Here is a 16,661-nt window from a genome sequence, read left to right as displayed (position 1 = left end):
GTCCCAGCTCTGTGCTGGGTGGGCCTACCCTTACCCCTGGACTCCGACCCAACCCCAAATTCTTGCCAGAAACAGAAATCACTTCAGGCCTCCAGGATCTTAAAAGGACACAAGGAGGTAGACCATGGCACTTTTTAATATACAGAAATGAAATCGCCACACCTTCCATAATTCCCTCTCTTTCCCCCACCCCACTAAAGAATAACCTAACTGTGCAAGCATGTGTGACATGAACGAGCTGCCCCAAAGAAGCCTGCCGTCCAAGCAAACTATGTAGCATTTTATTAAGCGAAATGTTTTCCTGTTTTTCATTTCCCAGCACCCAGCCCAGTGCCCAGCATAAAATTCAATGAAAGTCAATAAAAGCTAATGCCAACTGGCTCTCCAGGCCCAGAAATGTTTGCATCAAGCAAACAACAGGGAAGAGTAAGGTAAAAGATATGGAGTCTAAACTGCTCAGCAACATGTTTATTTAAATTCTATTTCTACTTTGTTATACCATGCAACAAAATAATTGCATCTAAATGACAAACAGGTAATAAAGAGTCTCTCTGTGGGGAAATCAATCTTCATTGAATACATTCAGAACAATTCATCATGCGGGGACATTGAGTTCAACTTTCCAAGGCAGCTACAAGAATCTGAGGCTCGCTTTGTTGTTGTTTAAAAATGAGCTATTAACAGAAGAGCATATGTTCACGTGAGTTTACAGCATGAATTCCAGTAATGCTGCCATCCCTGGAAACCCTTAGGAGCTGTTCTTCTGAGTATGTCCTCAGATGCCATTGGCAAATGGGACGCCCACGTGGCTCTGCAGACAGCGAGGTGGGGTCTCAGAGGTGGCAAATATTTGGGGGCCAAGTTTTGTCAATAAAGTGAGTCGATGGCTGACAACTGCCTATTGCCATGAAGTCATGTTTTGAGTAGCAGCAGTGTGCCTGAAATAACAATATCTATTTATTGCACGTTTATCATGTGTCTGGCTTGGTTGCAACTGCTTTATCTGCATAAATGCATGTATTTTGCCCAACAAACCTTTAAAGTACCTATCGTTATTGTCATTTTCACATTATGGATAAGGAAGTTGAGGCACAGAGAGGTTAAGTTGCTCACCGGGCTGGTGTGGTACAGCCGGGATTTGAGCCCAGGAACATGTACATGTGTATAAACGCATCACTGTCCTCTCTCTCTAGGGAAAAATACATAGAGCTCCATTTTTTTTTTTTTTTTTTTTTAAAGACAGGGTCTCATCCTGTCGCCTGGAGTGCAATGGTATGATCATAGCTCACTGCAGCCTCGAACTCCAGGGCTCAAGCATTCCTTGTGCCTCAGCCACCTGAGTAGCTGGGACTATAGGCACAGACCACCACATCTGGTGGGATCTTGGTATGTTGCCCAGACTGGTCTGGACCTTCTGGGCTCAAGTGATCCTCCTACCTCGGCCACCCAAAATGCTGGTGTGAGCCACTGCTCCCAGCCCCAAACATCGTTGCAAAGATGAAGAGCTGGGTAGGCTGCATTCACTGCATCTCTGCACACGAGTATACTCCATGAGAATGGATGCAATACTGAGAGTAATGCTCCATAGGGAAAGGAGTCCCAAGCAACAACAGATGGTTGCTACACTGCCCCTGGGGAGGGTGGGCTGGTCAGTGGCAGGGCCTGGTTCTGCAGGGAGGGATCCCCATGTCCAGGCTGGTGGTCAGAGGCTGTGAGGACACCAGCAACCCACCAGCACACTGCCTCTCCTCCCTGTGAACACCAAACCCGCATCAACAGAGCATCATTCACTGCACATCAAGTTGTTAATGTGAAGGGCCACCTATCTCCTTCCAAACCTATCCTTAAGCCAAAACTGAGACCCTCATTACCCACCCACAGACACTCCTACCTTCCCACCCATCTTTCTGCTCCCCTTCTTCCCATCAAGACCCACACTCAAATCTGAGCTCTTCTGATAAGCTCAATGGTATTAATGCAATTTTCTTTTTTTCAAAACTGTTTATGTTTATTGTGGTGAAATAAACGTAACATAAAATGTCCCATTTTTCCAGTTTGCACGCTCACACTGCTATGCAACCATCACCAGCGTGACGCCTTCCTGCTTTCACGCCTAAGCATTCCAAAAGCAGAATGACAAACGCCAGTGAGGTTATCTAAGGTAGACATGTAAAAGTCTGTATTTTCTAACATGGAACACAGACAACGCTATCAAATGCTTAGTATTTGCGTTCGGTTTGGAGCATCAGCCTCCTTCCTCTCTCCCTCAGTCCCCTCCTGCCCCAACTTGGTTCAAGGAAACGCTGGAGTGGGAGGATCTGAGACAGCCCCACTTTCAACCCTGACACAGTGGCCCCTGCTGGTCAGTGCGGCCTCAAGGAGGGTCTCTTGCGCCTGTGCAGATCCCAAGCCACAAACTCAGATCATGCCCACACCTCCCAGGGCTGTCTCAGGGAGCACACACGGCTGCATATGTGAAAGCACCTGCCATGGCAGACAATTAATCTTCACTCCTTATGTCAGCTCTGTGAGAGCGTGTGCTGAGATCAAGATAGCATCCTTCCAAAAGGGCAGGGAAAACACCCTGAATTTTCTGCAATTTTGTCACAAAAGAAAAAAATGAGTGTAGATGATAGACCAGCCTGGTTTCCTACCCAACTCCTGGTACGAGGAGTGCTAGGCCGTGGTAGCACCATGCTTTGTCGTCCTGGGGCAGGGCCTGATGGGTCCCATGGCTTTCCAGTGAGTGCCCAGGACATGGGTCCTGCTACTCTAGGGCCCTACAGACAAGATAACAAGAAATAGGTGGTAGGATTCAGAAGTACTGATCTCAGGATGACTTTCCTAAGAAGTCAGGCAAACCCAGCAGGGCACAGTAGCTTGTGCCTGTAATCCCAGGCCAAGGCAGGAGAATCACTTGAGGCCAGGAATACAAGACTAGCCTGGAAAACATAGCAAGACCCCATCACTACAAAAGGTTATTAAAATTTTTAAAAAATAAAAACAAAAGTCAGGCAAACCCAAACAGTAGCTGTAGCTGGTCTCAGGGGTAGCAGACTGGGCAAGCCTAAAACAGAACCCCCATGTGAAATGGGCACACCTCCATCTCCTTAAGAAGTCTGGAAGCCCATTGTCTACTTGGCAACTGGAATATGGCTTCTTCAGAGGAATTCTTTAATATACAATATGGCATCCAGAAACACTAATTAACATATTTTCTTCTGTATAATTGCTACAGCTGTACCGTCAGCCCTCCGTATCCACAGGATCTGCATTTGTGGATTCAACTAACTGCAGACTAAAAATATTCAGAAAAAATACGAATAACAATAAAACAATAAAAAATAGGCCAGGCATAGTGGCTTATACTTATAATCCTAGCACTTTGGGAGGCCAAGACAGGAGGATCGCTAGAGCCCAGGAGTTTGCAACCAGCCTAGGCAACATGGCAAAACCCTGTCTCTACAAAAAAATAAACAATTTGCCAGGTGTGATGGCATGTGCCTGTAGTCCTAGCTACTCAAGAGGCTGAGGTGGGAGGATCACTTGAGCCCAGGAGGTTGAGATTGCTGTGAGTTATGCTGGCACCACTGTACCCCAGCCTAGGTGACAGAGCAAGACCCCATCTAGAAAATAAAAAAAAAAAAATACAAATTTTAAAAATATAGTGTAACAACTATTTACACAGCATTTACATTGTATGAGGTATCATAAGTAATCTAGAGATGATGCAAAGTCTGTGGGTGGATGTTTGTGTGTTATAAGTATATGCACCATCACTTTCTATGAGGGACTTGAGCATCCACAAAGGACAGCAAGGCTGATGGTGCTAACAGAGCACAGAACTAGATGCCCAGCTAGGGCACCATGTTATTATTTGTATTCTTTTATTGCCCCCAGGGAATCTTGAACCAGGAGATGTCTTTCTCACACCACCCTGGAGTACTCTACAAATGCCAACATTAATTGAGAGGAAAAAGAGTCCATACTCCCATATTGACTATTGTTGGTTGAAAAATTTTAATGGGACCATAAACCACCACCCAGATGTTAAATTTGTTTATTTTTATATCCCATTTCTGGGTTCCCCCATTTAAACACAGTGTCCTGAAATAAACACACAGACCTGTGACTTGACTTCCAGACAAGTTTGATGACCCTTGACCTGTGATGACTGCATGAGATGCTGGAGGAGAGATCATTATCAGCCCAGCACAGGCAAGTGGCAGGGTTCAAGTGCAGAGAGAAGCCCTATCAGATGGGACATAAGGAACCAGAGGGGAAGCCATGTGCTGGAGATTCCCACGAGCAGAGGGCCCAGGGCTGAGCCAAAGTCTTCAACCTCCACAGCCCACACTCCCACCCCCACGCCAGCTCCCACCCCATGACAGCTCCCACCCCCACGCCAGCTCCCACCCCATGACAGCTCCCACCCCCACGCCAGCTCCCATCCCATGCCAGCTCCCATCCCATGCCAGCTCCCACCCCACCAGTTCCCACCCCCATGCCAGCTCCCACCCCCACTCGAGCTCCCACCCCAATGCCCTGACCCCACACCAGCTGCCACCACCATGCCACCCCTACCCCCATGCCAACCCCCAACCCCATGCCAGCTCCCACCCCCATGCCAGCTCCCACCTCCACACCTGCATGTGATGTCATCAGAACTATGGCAGCTAACTATGCAGATCATGATGACACTTAGGCTATACACTCCTGGGACACAAACATGGCATGACAACTATTAAATATCTGCTAAATGACCCCTGATTTTTATGAGGGCTTTCTGTATAAGTCAACTTCAAGGAGACTATGAAAGAAGACGGGGAAGAACATTTATTGAGCACCACTATAAACTAGAGTCTGTGTTTTGGTACTTTACAAATGTTATTTTACTTAATTCTTATAGAGAGCCTACTCACTAGCCATTATCTCTACCTCAGTGTTGTAAAGAGTGCATCTCAGAGAGGTCAGCTGATTCATCAACGTCACAGAGCAGGAGCTGGGGGGTGACTGAGGCTGGCTGCTCCTGCTGGAAGCAATGCCTTCCCCAACAGAGAGCACAGGAGAATCCAGTATGAAGGACACTAGAGACATCCATACACTAACGGAGGAAGAGGCTAGGACCCCAGAAAGTACAAGAGGCCATGTATGGAAGCAGTCACCTGCTTTCTGCACATGCTTCATTTCTCCAGAGATAAGTGGCTCCATTTTGGGGATAACTACAACATCCCAGTTTCAGAAGTACAATGGACAAAAGCCAGCATTTTCCAAAGAACCTAATGAGATGTGTAGGTTGCTTTGATACTGGGTATTCAGTGGCAGGGAATTCATCTTAAACAATGCTCATACTTACTGACAGTAAAGTCAGCATTCAAACTGGTCTCGGTGGTGGTATATTTATTAACAGTTAAAATATCAAAAGAAAATAAATATAATTTCTTTTGATATTTTAACTGTTAATAAATGTACTAAATATATTAAATTATAAAATATATTATATTAAATATAATTTCTTTTGCTATTTTAACTATTAATAGCGATGAAAAGATGTTTATGACCATATGTTGTACACACTCAAGTAACTTTAAAATACGTATCATTTCAGACAATACTGAAATTATTTCTCATCCTTATTTAAAATGGAAATGAGGCTACCACAATGCCTGTGAAAAAAGAAGATAATCACTTTTGATTATCTTGAAACAGTATAGAATGGTTTACAGGGAAGAAAATGGAGAAGAGTTTGGTGCTTATGGGAAAAACAACATAAATTATATGTTATTTACACACAGAAACATTATTAATTAGGGTTAGGTTTATAACTGAGGACCATATGCGAGGCTAAACAGCATGAAGGAAAAACCAAGTAGACACACCACAGTATGTAAAATGGCTCTCTCAGCAAACTTAACTTCCCTGGAGAAAAAGCATTTGAGATTTTTACAAAAAGCCATTATCAATCATTTCTACATCTACTAAATTGCAAGTAGGAAGACTGTCTAGGCTTCTCCTGTGCACATCACAAATGGTTACATGGACCTAAGACAGATCCTGAAGATGGAGAGGAAGGTAGTGGAAGGAGAGACTCTGCAGAAGACGAGAAGGCATTAGCAAGAGCATCGACGTTAAAAACTGCACAAACAATTGAGGAGTGGGTTCATGGTCACTTTGTCCAGAACTTTGGTCGCAGCAAGAGAATGAAGGAAGGCAACTCTGGGGGGGTCTCAAACTCCGGGATGAGGAGTCTGGACTCTTGTTATGAAGCAAGAAGCAGCCCTGGAAAGTTTGCGGTCATGGGAAAGTTATCACTAAAGCCTCACTCTAAAGAACATCAGCAGAACTAGAGAGAGGAGAGAATGAAGGCAGGGAGATGGTCTCATGACACTGTTTCTCCGCAGCACTTGACATACACCTGGCAAGAGCTTCAACAATATTTGCTCAAGAGAAGCAGCCAGCCAGGAACCACTGCACTGGCACAGGTGGGACAGGCACACGGGAGCTGCAGATGGCAGGAGGCGACCCCCAAACATGCACAGCTTCTTCATAGTGCACACTACGAGAAGCTGTCCCTGCCTGCTGTTCTTTCCAAAATGCCTTCCAGGTCTTGTTCATTTGGAAAACACTGCCCACTGCCTGCCTACCTAGGACCTTCATACTGCACAGACCTATATTAAAGACTGAAAAGTTCTATAGTAAAGAAACTGGCTTAAGTTTCTTCTTTCAAGCTTTGGTCATGAATTCACCCCTATTCCTTTCATGGAGGAACAACTCTCAACATGTCCTAAAGCGGGCATTCTCCAGGCAGCTCTGGAAGGCAGGGGCTGAGGGCATCCATGGGTCAACCACAGTTGCAACCTTGCAGATGAGAGGGATGAGAAACATGCAGAAGGTCTGTGGGGTGGGAAGGCGCATCTGGAGCTGCTCCTCAATGCAGCAATCAAATCACACCCCCAGCAAGGACACATCCCTCACTCAGGGCTTTTTCAGTCATTAGTGCCTAAGAAACATGGTCACAAACAACCACAAAACAGCACTTTCAGACGCTTGAAGACATTAACTTTCCTCCTCCTCCTTTATGAGTGAAATAACCTTAATTTATTTAACAATTAGATCTGATTCTCCTTTCACCATAAAGACTAGCTATAAATTCTACAGGAATTTAGTTTACTTACCTAGTTATTTGAGGTTAAATGTTTTTTCTCCAACATTGAAATGATTTTAAAAGACTAAAAAAATTAATTGTGCAAAACTTTTGCAGTGTCTAAGGGTGGTACCACGGGCAGGGAAGACGCTGAATCTCAAGCCAGTGACATCTTTAGGATGTAGGTGGTGATACCCAGGCAGGATGCGTTCCAAGTCGGTTGAAAGCACAAGAAAACTCAGGTGAAATCTCTCCCATTATTAGGGCACCTGGGATGGAGGCTGGCAGACCCAGCCTAGAAGGGTCTCTGCTTCCCTCTGCTCAGAGGAACTGGGGGTTTGTTTTTGGGACAGACAGAGTCTTATCTTTCGGGAGTCCATTCACCTGTATCATTGCCTCAGTGAATGACAGCCAGGCAGAAAGAAGGCCTGGAAGCACAAAAACAGTAAGTTGAGGACACCTGCGTTTTTATGTGCTCAAGGGTAACATGAGGGTGCTCCACACAATACATGGTGCTCAGGCAGCCTTTAAAGCCGCATGCTGCAAAGAGCTTCACAAATGCCCTGTGAGGCAGGTGAGGGCCGCTCCACGCACAGCTGAACCACAGAGGATACACCCAATTCTGAGCACAGTCACTGTGAACAGGCGACTGGCAACAGAAGGAAACCAGTTTCAGCGCAGCCTCGAAAGTTAGGATAAACCAATCCCTTTGGAAATTCAATTACAAGCTTTAACAGAATTCACATCTTTGGACCCAATAATTCCGCCTTGGGGAGTTTATCTGAAGGAAATAATCAAAAATACAGAAGAGCTTTTATGCACAAAGGTGTTCATCAAAGAGTTATTCATAAGGGTGGAAACTGTCAAAAACTGCACTATCCAACAATAAGTACACAATTTTAAAATTCAAGTACATGTACATAAAAGTACGCAGCAATTTAAAATCACATTTATAAGAAAAATGCTCATAATGTAATATAAAACGGGAATGATCAGGTTACAATATTGAATATACACTAGAACACAGTTCTGTAGGAAGAAATTCACTCAAGAAGACTGGAAGGACGTAAGCCAAAATGTTACCCGAAGAAAGATTCGCATGGCAAGGATGCATGTGGAAAATTATTTCTCTTCTTTTGACTCTTGTGCTTTCCAAGTTTGCTTATAATGAGCAGATGTTACTTGTAAAAGGAAAAAATTTAATTTTTGATATAAAATAGTATCTAAATGACTAAAATCATTACTAAATTGTATATGCTGAGAAACTTTAAAATAACATATCAGTTCTTGTGTGCAAGGATTCACCTAAGATCATAATTAAGAAGTTAAATGTGCAATATGCATCTATGTGAGTATACCCACACTCACCCAGGAGGCAAGAGGTCAGTTTGAACTCCACCACAGGCTTGTCGGCGTGGCAGAGGGACAGGGGCCTCCCAAGCTCCCACCACCTTCATGGTACTTTCACATGCTCCAAACAAACACAGCTTCACGGCAGGTCTCCCAGCCCTCCTCCGCAGCCAGAGAGTCACCTCAAACCCTCTTAAAGAGGAATTCTCAGCCTCCATCCTCCAAGAGAATTGGAACATAAAGTGACAAATTTCTTTTAGTGGATACAGGGTGAACTGCACAGTGACGTTTGCCTAGCCCTAAAACAAGATTTAAAGCCTAGAGAAGCTGCCTCAATGCCTTCAGTATTTAGGTTATCTAAGGCAAGACTCCTTTCCATTAGCCCAGAGAATCAGCAAAATCCAAAATCGTAAGAACAGCAACCCAACTAAGGCTGTGGGCTGGGCACCAGGCTCCTGTTCACCTCCTTCTAAAGCTAAAGCTTCACCCAGCTGCCCGGGCAGGCAGGGCGTGTCAGCCCCTTCATCCTACATCACGGGGAATCTTGCAAACTATGTGGGCAGACAGACGGGAAGGGAGATCAAGAATAAAAATGATGAGCCTAGTCTACAGGGACTCGGCTCCGGAGAAGGCCAGGCACTCACGTCTCCTTATTTCACTGCTAGTTACTTCCTAGAGAGAGATGGGGAAGCTAAAACTGCCACCGTGCAGGTGCTTGCACACCCAACACTGTAAACACTATTCAACATGTGACAGTCTCTTGAGAATGGGCAGACCCATTATTTCGATCCCCCCTGATGAAGGAACGGCACAAGTCAGTTGATTTTTTTTTTGAGACATGACCCCCTTGAGCACCCTGGCCTCTCTCTAAACCTTGCTCTGCTGAGTGCCAGCTCCCAGTGCTTCCCAGACTTTAACATGAGCTGAGCACCTGGGGTCTTGTGAGGATGAGGGTCCTGATTTAGCAGGTCTAGGTGATGCCAAGACCAATTAAAACTCAGTCTCTGAGGGTGAGACCAGGTGGCAGGGAAGTTCCCCAGGGAACCCCGTGTGTCTCCGAGGCCACACTTCAAGACAACCTGGAGAGGCCACCAGCACCAGCCAGTTCCCGCCTGCACCAAGTGTCCCCTCAGGGAGCAAAGCCAGCGTGATGGCACTGGCCTCAGAGTTGCTGTGAGGACCAGCAAAGGACACACGGCAGGAGCACAGTGCCTGGCATACTGTGGCTCCAAAACGGTGGCCATGGCCATCACCCCACCACTGCCGCCGGCACACCTGTCACTCAGCCAGGCTGGCACAGCGGGGAAGAGGCCAAAATAAGGAAACAGATTGTTGGGAAACTCATAAATGTGAGCTGAAAGAGAGGAGCCAAAGTATTCTCGGCAAAAATAAATGATAAAACATGCAGTGATGAGCAGAGCCTATTAGCCTGACTTGCTCACTCCACAACATATACATGTATCAAAACATCTCACTAGAACCGACTAATATACATAACTATTATTCGTAAATTACAAATAAAACAAAAACGTGAGCTGGGGCGGATCTACAAGTGGGTGGCAGTGACAAGTGGAGAGGAAGGTGGGGTGACACAGCCCTAGGGGTAACAGCTCCCATGTACCTTGGCTTAATATGTGAAAGGCACCGTCCTCCCTGCAAGAATCCTGCAGGCAGAACCACAGGATTCTGAGTATTCTAAACAGACCCTTAGTTTGGCCTTTCCCTTTCCCTTGGGGCAGAGGAACCCCCAGCACCCCAGAGTGTGAGGACAGCGTGGCTACCTCAGTGGGAGCCATGTGGACCAGCATCAGGTGCCGCAGGTTGAAGACAGCCCCAGAACCCTGGCTTCTGTGGGCCACACCTACGGCCTTCACCCTGCAGTCAGGTCCATGGACAGGGGAGCTGTCTAAGAGAGGGCACCACTCTTCCTCGGGCTCTTTTTGTCCAATGCCATTTCCTTTTCTTTTCTTGTTTCTTTTCTTGGGTGTGTGTGGAAGAGGGACAAGGAGGCTGAGCACACAACCGGCCACTTCTCAGTTGCTTCTGCTGCTCACCCCCCACCTGGAGGGGAGGGGTATCCACGAGGGAGTTGCTCCTGAGACGGAAACAGCTGAAGCACACAGGGTAAGGGATGCGAAAGGGCAGGGTTTCCAGCCAGCTGGGCTGCAGGTATAAAGATGGTTCTAGAGAGCTTTGCTTTGCACATGCTCCCCGACCCTGTCTATATAGCTGATGAACTCATCCACAAGGGCCATGACCAGCACCCCAGAACCTGGTAGGAAGGCTTCTACACAGCTGCAGAGCTCATCCACATGGACCATACAGTAACCAGGCCCCCACAATCCAGAGGGAGACATCTATACAGTTGCCAAGCTCACCAGCATGGGACCTGACCCACCCTGCACAACTCGGGGAAGGCATCGTCACTGAGACCCCGTGTCATAGATATGGTACAAGCAGCCTCAGGAGGTTGGCTGCAGGTGCGCACGGAAGCAGCGAGGATGGGAAGAACTGTCCCCTCGTTCTCTCTTGGAGCAGCACCACAGTGGCGTGCAGTATCTCCCTTCACACCGGAGCCACAGGGAGTGCGGAGAAGTGCAAGGCTGTCTCGGAGCTGACATCTAATCCAAGGAGAAGGCCCATGCCAATTGAGCCTGAGTCCCTGCCCCTCTCTCTAGGCATCCCAACAGCCTGATCTGCTCCCTCCATAAAATCTGAAAAGCTGCAAACTTTTGGGACTTACAGAACCAGAGAATAGAGTCACTTCTTGTGACTATTTTTACCATCTTTCCTTTTAAATAAAAAGCAAACCCCTCAAAATCTCTTTTATGTAAACATGTTCTCTCTGAATTTCATGAGGTTCCTCAATGTCACAGAGGCCAGTCTGTCTACGAGCAGACAGAGGCCCAGAGGATTAAGTGGCTTCCTGGGATGTTATGTGAATCGAGAAAGAGCCAGGATCCAAATTAAAAAGCCCCTGTGTCTCGAGTGAGGGCTCTGGGCACCAGCCAGACTGTGTGGTTCCCTGAAAAATATGCAAACTGCCAGCCAGGCCCAAATCACCAGCACACTGGCATGTCCCACTCCTCCCCGCTCACGGCCAGCCAGGGCCAAATCACCAGCACACTGGGGTGTCCTGCTTCTCCCGGCTCACTGCAAGGTGAGTTCTGCCCAGTTGCCCAAGTACACAAATAAATCTGAGAAATTAAAGATGGGGAGAAAGCAAGCACACATCGGCAATTAATCTTTTCCTTGGGAGAATATTCCCAGTTCTATAAAAAACAAACCATATTTCCCCTGCCCTCGCTCAGCAAGTGACATATTTCCTTAGAGAACAGAGACTTGGAAGACGCTGTGAATACTGCAGGATATTATGTGTATCCTATCATTCAACAAAAACAGAAGCAAAAAGTGTCAAACACTTTTCCAAACTGTTATTGGGAGAGAAGGAAAACACATTATTATTTTGTCAAAATCAGTCACCACGGCAGCCTGAGCCCTTGACTGTACTGACCTTCAGTTCCTGACTGCAAAGGTAAGTTCACCGCGTGCAGTGGTTTGGGAGTTTATTGCCTGCCAGCAGTGGAGGTGAAGCCTCGGATTACCTGGGGCATGCTCACCTGTGAAAGCATTTGTGGCCTGAAAACCAGCTTCCGGCATACTGCTCCCCAGACAAGCCCGTGCTGCGACTCTTGCGCTGTCCCGTCGAGGAAGCCGCCGGGCGAGGCTCAGGTCACTTCCATCTTAGCCTGTCCGAGTCCATCGCGCTGCTGGGCCGGCCTCCGGGAGCATCCGCGGCCCACCAGCCCGGCTCCGGCGCGGGCGGCGGTACCTGGGTGTGGCACCTGGGCAGCGGTCCCCGCTCCCGTCAACCGTCCAGCCAGGGCTCAGAGGCCATGGCGCGGGTGGAGGGGCTGGCCCTCAGGCCCTCAGAGAATAGGCACCCCAGGCCAAGCCACTACCAGCATCCTGCAGGGTCGCACCTGCACACGGGAGCTCGTGGTCCCAGCTGCGGCTCTCTGTGCTCCGCCTCTGAAATTGAAAAGCAAGAGGTCACTTTCCTGATGACTGGCAGAAGCATTACAATTAACAGGCTTATAGAGGCCAGAAAGGAAAAGTCGCCAGAGCTGCCTCTATGACCCCACTGTGGGCATGGGGTGCCTGCAGGGGCTGTGAGGGTGGGAGGAGCTTCATCTGCCCCCGCAAGGCCACAGCTGTGCTGGGCCCAAGGTTCAAATGTCCTTCCTGGGCCATTCTGCCCTCACAGACACCCTGGGGAAAAAACCCATTTCCCAAGCTGGGTTCCCAAGGCCTTAGACTGAGGTCTGTGGTAGATGGCCATTGTGGTCAGCACTCCAGGAAGAAAATTCAGGACTTGCATGAAGCAGTTTTTAAAAGTGATTCTCTTTATTATTTTATTTATTTATTTATTTTGAGACAGGGTCTCACTAAGCTGCCAGGCTGACCTCAAACTCCTGGCCTCATATAATCCTCCCAAAGTCCTCAGCCTCCCAAAGTGCTAGGATTATAAACATGAGCCACATTGCCTAGCCTAAAAATTGATTCTTAAGGAGGAAAACAAATGCCTACATTAACTTTTTAAAGAGAATGGGAAGGAAAAGCAAATTTAATCTATAAACTGCTCCATATGTTACATAATAATAAAAGCATTTTACAAAATGTTTTTCAGATTTGTAATGTTTGTTCGATTAAACATAAAGCAATACTAACAAGAAGAATGTCAGAAGCCCAAAGAATCAGACTTTTAAAACAGAATCCTGAATATCAATCTCCAATATTTAGGAAAAGAGACCTCTTTTCTATTATCACTTCATCCTATCAATTTATAACCAATTTTTAGAAATTGGTTATTCTTTTTCACCATTGAACTAAAGAAAAAGAACTTAAGAGAACAGACCACAGAACAGAAAGGAACCCTCTGTTAACTGCATGTTGCTGTAAATATAAACAGAAGGTAGTGAAGTAACACATCACTAATAAATACTAATTACAAGGAGTACCTTATAAATTAATGAAGTACTTTAATGATACTAAGACATGCAATTCTATTACCTTCATGTATCTATAGTAACGTTCTAAGTTAATAAGGTATGGCCCAGTAGGAGTCCTCAAGTTTAAAGAATAGGTAAAATTTTAATTAAAAAATAAATTATTTGTGTAAATAGTGGCTTTGAAGTGTGTAAAACTGTGAGAAAACATTTTTTCTCTGAATTCTAACATTCCACCTAAAAATGGCCAGCATGCAGGTCCTACAGGAACTTCTGAAGAAAACTAGTTGCACTAGCAACATGAACTTTGGGAAATGGAATTTCCTCTGCCAGATGAAAACAAAAGTCCACCTGCCCTAAAACTTTGATTTTTCTCTGCCCTTTTCTATGATACTTGGTGTGCAAATATGCTAGACTTAATTTGTTCTCATTCTCTAAACTCAGAAAGAAAACTGAACTGTGGAGAGGTTTTTGCTGTTGTTTTATTGTGGGATTTTTGTCTATTTGTTTCACTGTAGAAGTTATGCTACCTCACTTTTTAAAAAATCATTGTTATCATAAGAAAATGATCAACAGAATGAAGAGACAATCAACGGATTGGGAGAAAGTATTTGCAAACCATACATCTGATAAGGGCCTAATATCCAAAATATGTAAGTAACTCAAACAACTCAGTAGCAAGAAAACAACCCAATTTTTAAAATGGGCAATGACCCAAAAAGACATTTCTCAAAAGAAGATATACAAGGCCGGGCGCAGTGGCTCACGCCTGTAATCCCAGCACTTTGGGAGGCCGAGGCGGGAGGATCACAAGGTCAAGAGATCGAGACCATCCTGGTCAACATGGTGAAACCCCGTCTCTACTAAAAATACAAAAGTTAGCTGGGCATGGTGGCGCGCACCTGTAATCCCAGCTACTCAGGAGGCTGAGGCAGGAGAATTGCTTGAACCCAGGAGGCGGAGGTTGCAGTGAGCCGAGATTGCGCCACTGCACTCCAGTCTGGCATCTGGTGACGGAGCAAGACTCTGTCTCAAAAAAAAAAAAAGAAAACATACAAATGGCTGACCAATATATTAAAAAATGCTCAGCATCTCTAAGCATCAGGGAAATGCAAATTAAATCCACAATGAGATAACATCTCACACCCATTAAATGGCCATTATCAAAGACAAAAGATGAGAATTGGCAAGGACACAGAGAAAAGGGAACCTGTGTAGCTGCTGGTGGGAATGGAGATTGGTACAGCCATTTTGGAAAACAGTATGGAGGTTCCTCAAAACACTAAAAATAGAACCACCATATGATCCAATAATCCCACTGGGAAGGGAAGGTATTTTGACATACCTATTTCAATTCCCAATAGCCAAGGGAATTGAAATACGTACGTCAAAAATATATCTATACTCCCATGTTCATTTCAGCACTATTCACAGTAACCAAGACATGGAAGTACCCTAAGTGTCCTTCAGTGGATGAACACATAAAGAAAATGTGGTATACATACACAATGGAGTACTATACAACCTTTAAAAAGAAGGAAACTGTCATTTGCAACAACATGGATGACACGGGAGGACATTATGCCATATGAAATAAGCCCAGAACTGAAAGACAAATGCTACATGATCTCACTGTTACATGGAATCTGAAAGAGTCAATCTCACAGAAGGAGGGTAGAAAGGAGATTACCAGAGGCAGGCGGAAGAGGGATGGGGAAAAGGAAAATGTTGATCAAAGGTACCAAAGTTTCTGTTGGATTGAAGGAATACATTTTAGTGATGTTCTGCATTGTATGGTGACCACAGTTAATAAAAATGCATCACATAACGTCAAAATTGCTAAAATAATAGATTTTTAACATTCTTACCACAAAAAATGATGTTGGTGAGGTGATGAATATATTAATTCAATTGAATTGAATCTTTCTACCATGCATACATATACCAAAACATTACATGGTACCCCACATATATGCAATTATTATTTGTCAAAAAAAGTAATTAGAAAAATAAAGTTATCATACATCCCACATGTCAAATGGCTGTGAGAAAGACTGAGGCCAATGTGGATCAAAATAGAGGAAACAACCAACTTCACCCCCACCAATCCTTAACCTTACAACTCCTAAAAGAGCGGCTGGGAACAGGTGTGTAATAGCTCCCGTGAGGTCTAAGCGTTAACATGGCCAGGATTTTTAGGACAATGATGTGTGTGGTTCCCAACAAAAGCAGGACAGACACAGTTGTGTTGCCTCATCAATGAATATGTGCCTATTCCTATATACACTCTGAGTCTCCCCCAACGCAATTTTCAAGGTAAAATACAATTATAAATGCTGTAGAAAGTCTTCTTCCTCACTGCTAGCAATACAGATTAGCTACCCTTTCTAGGAATACGCAGCAGAGGTGCAGCCTTCGTTCTGCTCAGTGAAAGACTGTGACCATCCTGAAGGGACCAGAACCCAGCAGCACTCGATAAGTGCCTGTCAGGTGACCAACAGGCAGGGCAGGGTGGGTAATCAGGACAGAGAAAACTCTGAGGGCCAGCGTGGTCCTCAGAAGCCTGCAGGCCCTGTTCTGGACCAGACATGTGCTTTTAGTTTTGAAACCAACCAGCAATCAGCACGGCCACGCTGGGCATCTGTGGAACAAACACGTGGAAGTGTGAAAGTTGGAGAAGCTGAACAAACACTGCCTGCAGGCCGTCCCTCCAATCTTCTGCTCTCATGAGCCTCCTGCTCATGAGTTGCCACTCAGCCTTTCAGTCTCAGCCCAAACAACCCTCCTTGGAGATGCTTCTTTGATAGCCCCTAGCCTAAGTCCAGACCCTGCTACACAACCCACAGCACCTGGTCAGCTTCCCAACACATTTGCAGTTGCAACTGCACGCAAGTGTCTTGACTGTGCCACACCTGCCCGTCTCCCCAACAAGTGCCATGAGGGCAAAGGCAGTGGCCAGCGGATCCTCCAGTTCCCGTTGGCACCCAGCAGGTGCCCGGTAAATATGTGTTTCCTGAGCGAACGCATGAGTGAAGGAAGGTACTTGTGTGAAGCTTCCCTGAGTAATATACCCAGCACAGAGAAGGCTCAGCAAACACCTACACAACCCCAGCTCCAGCTGTACCTGGCAAGGGGCATTTCCCAAGTGAAGGTGCTAC

The 16,661-nt window shown here is 45.9% G+C and overlaps 1 protein-coding gene across 3 annotated transcripts in view; it reads right to left on the bottom strand.

The window, feature by feature from the left end:
• Window positions 1–12,268, bottom strand: part of LDLRAD4 (low density lipoprotein receptor class A domain containing 4) — a 259,936-nt gene extending 247,668 nt beyond the window's left edge. For all 3 annotated transcript variants that reach the window (XM_064379457.1, XM_064379458.1, XM_064379459.1), the window contains exon 1: window positions 12,115–12,268. In XM_064379457.1, the coding sequence (XP_064235527.1) occupies window positions 12,115–12,154 (40 nt within the window). In that variant the 5' untranslated portion in view covers window positions 12,155–12,268. The remainder of the gene's footprint in view (window positions 1–12,114) is intronic.
• Between the last annotated feature and the right edge of the window lie 4,393 nt (window positions 12,269–16,661).

This window comes from Aotus nancymaae, unplaced genomic scaffold, assembly GCF_030222135.1.
Source record: "Aotus nancymaae isolate 86718 unplaced genomic scaffold, 86718_ANA_hifiasm-v0.15.2.pri h1tg000020l, whole genome shotgun sequence".
Lineage (NCBI taxonomy): Eukaryota > Metazoa > Chordata > Mammalia > Primates > Aotidae > Aotus > Aotus nancymaae.
The sequence above is the reverse complement of the archived record's forward strand: the minus strand, read 5'-3'. Positions and strand labels throughout refer to the sequence as shown.